We start from the raw sequence: 8,023 nt of genomic DNA, 5'->3' as shown, positions 1-8,023 counted from the left end.
AGTTCCCCATGGCTCACCACCCTGCTGTCCTCCCTGGCGGGCCCCCTAGCCATTTTCCTTGCCCTTCGCCAGGTTGTGTCCCCTATAAGGTACAACACCACTTCTCTCATAATGTTCACCCAGGTGGTAGAGGAGGTGGCCCATAATGAAAGCCCTGACAGCCCTTGGGTCAATATGGCCCTTTAAAAAATCAACACCAATCTATAAGGCTCTGCCCCGCCCCCACTTGGCTGGATAGTCAATGACGGGTAAGATTTCCAAAGGGAAACAACCTAAGACAGGCACAGCCACCAGAGGGAATGGAGGCAAGGCTGGGAAGGTTAGCCGCCTCCAGCTGCCTTATTAAAACAAAAAGGGGGAGATGTCGGGCCTTAAAAACTAACACCACCTTAAGTGACATTACAAGCGGTGCCATTATGGGCCCACAAGGGCGTATTAACGTGGCAGCCTAAGATGGCGCCGGGAGGAATTAGGGTGGGAGTGTCTGCGGGAACCTTGCCTTAGCCCTTATTGGCCAAATATGTGCTTCCACGCTCATGAACACTGCGTGATTGCAATAGCTAGGCATTGAGACAGGATGTATGCTCTTGTAACCTTTAAGGTGATTGGAGGATGTAAAAACCTCCCTTTCCCATTTGCCTTTAAAAGCAAGCGCTTGTGTGATAATAAACAGAACTGCTCGACAGAACCCGCACTGCGTCTGAGTGTCCTTAAATGGGCTGGTTGGGGCTGGCGGCTGTGCTCACCTCTCTTCACGGCTCTCTTCCCCCGTCTCCTTCCAAGGGGACCAGAGGGAAAGAGGAATCCGGGCAATTCGCTCTCCCACCTAGGGAAAGACTGACAACGAGGCATTTTTTTCTAGGGCTGTTCAGGTGGGTCGGCAGCGGACCTTACAGTATTTTGTTATAAGCAACAGAAAGGGACTAATAACACCACTTCATTGTGTCTCACCTGACACATACACCCAAACCTTCACCCTTTCAGGGCTCTCCTAGAGAGTAACTATCTTGGCTTATGGCCAATCTCAAGAGAGAGACCTCAGGACTAAATTATGAAGAAAACATAAGTCACAACAGTGAGTATGAACCAGTTATAGGTGTATAGAAAACTAAACAAGCTAGCAAACAAAAAACCCCACAAAATTTATGATAAAACAATATTAGGATGATGCTGGTAAGAAAAGTGTCAGAAAGAAATGAGTGGAGGGGTAGGGTGGCGATGAAAGAAGACAATGTCTTATCTGCTATGGTGGGAAATTAATAGATACTTTTTAGTAAATATCTACTAAGTATCTAGTAAGCTACTCATTGTATTTAGAAATAGGGAGGTAATTATAAAAACGGTTAAAAATACTGAATGTAGTTGCTTTTGAAAAGCCAAAATAGGGGGATAAGCAGGATACTTTTGTCTGAAATTTCTGAAACTATTAGATTTTTTTCTCAATTCTGTGCTGTATAGCTTTAATACAAATAAATATCAAACAAAAAATTAGTAATGCTTTTGCTCTCAGCCTGCTTTGCAAAGGCATAATAAACCCTGGTATTTTGTACCTTGAGGAACAAAAATCTGTTACTAGTCTACTCCATCCTGTTCTCTTTAGGATGGAGAGCTGGAGTGGTAAAAATTGTTTTGAAGACCAGAGTCACTTTTGACCTTTCACAAGGAAACAACTATAAAGACAAACTTGTTAGGTACCTTCTGTTGGAACTTTTCAAAGAATATCATTTCCAAAATTTTATTCTCCCTTTCAAGGTTGGAAGTGAGAATGAATTTATGCTGACCACTTGATACATACTAGCATTTTCTAGGTCCCTTATCAAAGCTGTTCTAAATATAGTCAAAAAAATACTTTCCAGTCTAAAAGAGATCTTGGTTAGTCACAAAACAGTAAAAAAAAAAAAAAGTAATAAAAACATTACTTATGCAAGAGTAGTTCTTCTTACATTACTACCATGCATAAGAAATTAGTAAGAGAATATTTTTGATGTCTAAATGAGATCTTCAATCATCTTCAAACTAATTACAAAAGCCTATTTAGCCTATCATTAATACCATTCAATTTTTCTTAAGAATCAATGAAATTTAAGTTTTCTTTTGAATTCTCAAGCAGTTTCATTATTCTTTTTTGTTGTTTACTTTAAAAAAGGAAAGTTTAGTTACTTGATTCTATTTTGTATCTTCTCCCAAACCTGCAATGCCTTGAAGACTGTCATATGATCCAATTACCCTAAGAAAAATCAGGAGAGCAGCTACAGATGCTTTTCAAGTAGTTTTACAGATTTTCAAATGCAGAAGATAATTAGAAACTACTTAAACTAATCTCTTCATTTTATATGTGAAGAATCTGAGGATCAGAGAAACAGCTACAGATGCTTTTCAAGTAGTTTTACAGATTTTCAAATGCAGAAGAGAATTAGAAACTACTTAAACTAATCTCTTCATTTTATATGTGAAGAATCTGAGGATCAGAGAAGGCAGCCAAGATTTTACCAAAAAAGCTGGCCAGATATAATACACTGAGCAACGAGGCTGGATCAAGGTCTTCAGATATCTCAATGCCCTTTATGCTACCACAAATAAAGAAAATCTTTTCAAATGAGACAGGGGTTAAGTGAACATGATGATTTGCCAAGTCAAAGTTAAAGCAATTAACTTTTTCATCCAAGTTTGAAAGTTGTAGGATTTGAGAACCTTCTTGCACGCATGCTTTCTCAGATGTTTGGTCACTACACACGGCAGAAAGTTGCCCGACACTTTGCTTTGCAAATATATTGCATTCTTTTTAAGCCTTAAGAAGAACTGGATCATACCTGTTGTTCCGGAGGTAAAAATATAAAGACACGTAGACTTGAGGCTTGAGGCAACATGGTAGCTGCGTGGCACAGGCTCATCAGATGATGTGCTCAGTTTTTCTTTGAGTGAAATTACACCTTGTGGAACAGAATCTTTCATCCCCCAAACACTGATATCTTTTGGGAGGCTTGGAAGGAGTTCTTCTATATTTCCAAGCAAATCTAAAAACCAAAGTGTTAAGAATAGGTAAACAAAACTCAGATCTCAAACCCTTCACCTTAAGTTTGCTTTAGTCTGTTGAAACAGGTACATAATGTAAATAAAACGCTGATTTCCTTCTCATATCAGATGAGTAATATCACAACCATTTTATGGTTCTATTTAACAGGACCAACTAAAAGGGAAATTTAGTTATCACCTGATTCATCAATGCAAGTAGGTCAATTCAGATTGAATTCTGGAGACTCCATTACCCAAAATATATTTTCTAATTTTTAAATAAAACTATTTTTTGTACTCTGAATCTAAATTCAGGATACTGCACTAAATATTTCCCTTGAAATACATCCCCATAGGTAGTTATCCCAAAAGGCCATTTGTCTGTCACTATTCAGTTCTTCTGCATTTGGAAGAATCCCCTTCTGACTGCTCTGAAGTCACAATATCATTGTTGTTTAGTGACCATTTTAGAGCCAAAAGCTAAGTGAAGAGATTTAGAGATCCCTTTTTGTCTGGATCACTATAATTAAAAATAAAAGCCTTTTAAAGCAAAAGGAGAAAAAGAATGCCTTCCAGAAAAGGCAGTGAGATCCATGGGAAAATGAGACAATGGCAGGTGAGAGTGGGCTGAGCAGAGTGGACCCTCCACCTCCATCAGCAGGCGTGGGACCCAAGGTCCTAGGCTGAACCAAAGCCGTAGAGAAAAGAAGGAAGAGGAGTAGGAAAGCCCGAAGAATTGGTGTCTTCAGGTTTGAGGGACGTTGGAGTCCTGACAAGATCAGGGTCTGAGTTGAAGTTCAGGTTTCAGAAAGGAAAAGGGATACTTCTCTCAGGAAGTATCTGCTGCGAGGATAACAAAAGAACTGTTGAGGTGAGAATTATGTAGAGTTAATCTGAAATGGAACCAGATCTTCTTAATTTAACCATTTATGTAGGAGAAAATGTCATCTGCTCACAGGGAGTTTAGTGGTGGAAAGGAAGGTAGATAGAAGGTGGGAGTCGATGAGGAAATATTGTGTGAAGGTACCCAGCACCCCATGGAATGCAAAAGAAACAAAATGTCGTCATTCCTGCAAAGTCTTTTGTGTAATCAAGTGAGTCAAAAAGTGCGTTTTTCTGATGTAATTTAGAAATTAAGATATTTGGTTTGTTTTCCCTCTTAGTGGATATTATTTGGGCTTTAACAATGATGACCACAGACTACTAGAGAATATGGCTTATTTGATTTACTTTTTAAACTGTATTATTTATGAAGTAACAGATAATTTCACATTGCTTTTGTTATCTTGTATATTTCCTATTGATATAAAATAAAACCTAATAGTATTCTTAGAAAAAAAATATGAATAAAAATATGTGTATGGACAGCCTGTAATGTGACACTAATGAAGGCATCTGAAGTCTCCTCGACCTCACAGAAAAACTTTATCCTAGCAGAAAGCTTATTAAGCCCACTTCTGTTTCATGTGTTTGCAAAGATAACTTCAAGATTTACAAATCAAACTTCTCATGCATCTATCAGGTCATGTTCAGTTGTGGCAAAAATAAATTTATTTCCTTAAGTAAATAAAGATTCTACATAAAGTGTTAGTTTTATTCTGTGTTCCTGGGATCAGGAATTAGAAACTGTGAGAAGGAAGTGAAGACTGGGGAGAGAAGACAGCTGCTTAAGGCCAATTCACTAAGATTGTGTAACACATTGCCTGGGTCTCCTTCCATACAGTCCTGCACCTGCACCAAATCCCAAACACAGTGGCCCGGGCAAAGACTGGTCTTTGGCTATGTGTATCTGTCTCTGCTACTGTGCAATTATAAATAATGATAGCAATGATTTATTGAATATACACTATGGTCTGGGCACTTGATTGGGTCCTTTACATTTAATTCACACAAGGATCAATGATATTCATTGATTATCGACTATGTGTCAGTCAGTTAATGGCAGAGTTAGGATTAAAGCTCATGGGTGTCAGACTCCAAGATGTGTATTTCTCCCATTTAGCTCTGCCATCTCTTTGAGGAGAAAGAACCTCCCTTTAAAGTGTTTTTGCTCCTTCCAGTATTCAAGCCTCATTCCCTTACAGTACACACAAGTTCAGCAAATATAATAAATAAGAATCTCAGGCCTGGCATTCCCATGATCACTAAAGAAGAAACCATGCATGCATCAGTTCTTAGAACACTGTCTTTTCCAGCTACTCAACCATGAAGCCACTTAAACTTCCTATCAAAATCAATTGTTTGCTTTAGAACGGAGGTAATCCTTGACCCAGCTGAGTCTAAGATGAAAAAAAAAAAATGCAAAACAGACATTCTACTAAATACAAGTAAAAATTTAGAAACGTCTTGAAAACTGAAATAGATTATCACGTAAGGATATCATAGTACAAAGATAAGATAATAAAAGTTCACGAGCCATTTATTTAATCTATGTGAATACATGGGACTTTCTATGAAATTTAAAGAAGTCTTTATTTTTTCTCTAACTCTTCCTCTTGGTCTTTAAAAAGGAGTTGGCTTTATAGTTAAAAGTCATTTGGAGAATTTCAATGGCTCTATTGTTAACCAGAACTCTTGCTCTGCACAGTCTGAATGCAAAAGTTCATGAAAACTAACAGGGCGAGGCTGCATGCATTATTGTGTGTTTATAGAAAAGACATAGGATTTTTACTTCCTATGAGGAGAAACCCAAAGTCCTTCAAAATGTGTTGAGTCATAAAATACTATCAAATCATAAAGTAAAAGAGTATAATGTAATATGAATAGTTATTTTCAGTCATCGATTTATAATTAATATATGGTGTGCTGAGAAAGAAGAGAGAGCAAACTACATACGTGAAAGTAAATTTGAAATCTTCTGTGTGCCTATAGCACTTTGTACCATTTGGGAGTGGTGATTTAATGCTCAATAGCACTGACATCAAATAACGCAACAAAGAAATGTCAACCATGTCTCTCAAAACCAGCTACCAAATGGACAGCAGAGTGGACAATTTATTAGGAAAAATATGCAAGTAAATTAGAAATTGCCAAGTGCTCATACACACCTGACAGTTTTTTCTTAGATCATTCATTCATTCATCCAAGCAGTATTTATTGAATATCTCCTTTCTTCTAAGTCCTAAGAATTTAGCAGTGAACAAAACAACCTTCCTGAGCTCAAAGTGCTTACAATCTAGTTCTTGATCTATTCCTCAAAACTGCTCCAAAAGCTGTTTGCGAATTGGCTAAGAGAAATTTATGACTCTGTTTGGTCACTGTAAATAGTCATAGTGCACCTGAGGCAAGGGGAGTTCAGTGGAAAGGTACTCATAGAAGGTTGATGGATAGAAGGTGAGAGAGAAAAACAGGTGGGGAACAAGGGAGAAAAGTGGAAGGGAAGGGAGAAGATGGGGATGAGGGAACCAAGAGGAGTAGAAAGGAGGGCAAAGACAGAGATGACCCAGCAGGCTTTTATCATTTAGCATCAGGAAATCCGGTCTCACGTTGCCTTAGCTAAATGTATGAGGGTACCTCACGGAAAAGCCGAATTGAAGGACAGCACTAATTCTCCCACAAATGTTTTGAAGTACGCTTATGTGAGCTGGAGGAGATTACTTGCCCATTATAAACATGCTTTCTCCATCCTTAAAAAAAGGTTAAATTTTACGGCTTGTGGCTATGGTGAGGATCACAAAAATAATGTGTAAAAACACTTTGTAATCTCTAAAGTACTTTAAAATAGATGTGATTATTATTACTGTGGCTAAACACGTCAAAGGATATAGAGATAATTACGTACAATTTTTCAATGATATACAAACATCCCAACATTTTTCTGTTTATTCTAAGTAAGGAGAAAAACATAGATTGGTAGATAATAATCTTGGAAGCAGACACAATTAGCTATATCAGAGATGTAAAATTGGGGGGAAAGGACTAGATTTAATCTAAAACAATTTAATTTTCAATAAGTGCTGAAATTTACCAGGAAAATTTGGGATGCCACTTGACACATCTTCTAACCCAAAATACACAGATATAAGATTCTGCAAATACTTTTGAGTGTTCAGCCTTTCCGGGAAGGGAATAATAGTTTTATAAACATTTTGATTCTGTCTAATTATCTGTGCATGAAAAACCTGATGTCTTAATATTCGGCAATGTTTATTTTAATATTTTTATATAACTTGAATGCATTTTTTCATAATTATATCAAAATGAACTTGACAGTCCCAGAAACAATTGGACTAAATAGTACAACAAAGTCTTAAATCAGAGACTAGGTTTTGAGTCCTTGCTCTGCAACCTCTAAGCTGTGCTACCTTAAACAAGTTACTTAATTTCTTTCGTCTCAGTTTCAAAAATATAGCCCTGCATCTGTCTCTCAGAACCACTGAGAGTGCCTTGTATCAAGTCAGCCTTGAGTAAATAGCAACTGTTGATATTTTTGTTAGTGACAATAACAAGAATAACATTCGCCTGGTGGCTTTGCTGACACCTTATCCTTTGGCTTATTCCTGAAGACAGTTATCATACACCAGCCATGAGGGAAACCTCACCTGTCACTATGGACATTCTCTGGCCTGGCTTATAAAACCTGTTTGGAACTGGTTCTATATAACTTATAAAAGCTAGAATTTTTTTTTTTAAGTGGTTCTCTTAGAAATAGAGGGTAGAATTATGACTACAAGAGTCTGGGAAGGTAAGAGGGTGGGGACAGGGGAAGAGGTGGGTTAATGGGCACAAAGTTACACATAGATAGGAAGAATAAGTTCTGGTGTTCTAGGCTGAATATAGCTAATATTCTTTTGTGTATTTCTAAATAGCTAGAAAAAAGGATCTCGAACATAGTCTCCATAAAGAAAAGATAAATGTTCAAGTGATGAATATACTACTCACCCTCAGTGGATCACTAAATATGTGCATGCATGAAACAACCCACTGTACTCCACAAATATGTACAATTAAAAATAAAAAATGTTGGGGCTGGCCCGGTGGCGCACTGCGCTAGTGCGCCGCTTGGGAAGCG

At 37.7% G+C, this 8,023-nt stretch overlaps 1 protein-coding gene across 1 annotated transcript in view; it reads right to left on the bottom strand.

Annotated features, from left to right (window-relative positions):
* Nucleotides 1-2,607: 2,607 nt before the first annotated feature.
* LOC103597977 (long-chain fatty acid transport protein 6-like) overlaps nt 2,608-8,023 on the bottom strand; it is an 8,960-nt gene continuing 3,544 nt past the window's right edge. Inside the window, exon 2 of the mRNA XM_008581875.1 lies at nt 2,608-3,014. Coding sequence (XP_008580097.1) covers nt 2,608-3,014 — 407 coding nt within the window. The remainder of the gene's footprint in view (nt 3,015-8,023) is intronic.

This window comes from Galeopterus variegatus, unplaced genomic scaffold (assembly GCF_000696425.1).
Source record: "Galeopterus variegatus unplaced genomic scaffold, G_variegatus-3.0.2 Scaffold2481, whole genome shotgun sequence".
In the NCBI taxonomy this organism is placed as follows: domain Eukaryota; kingdom Metazoa; phylum Chordata; class Mammalia; order Dermoptera; family Cynocephalidae; genus Galeopterus; species Galeopterus variegatus.
The sequence above is the reverse complement of the archived record's forward strand: the minus strand, read 5'-3'. Positions and strand labels throughout refer to the sequence as shown.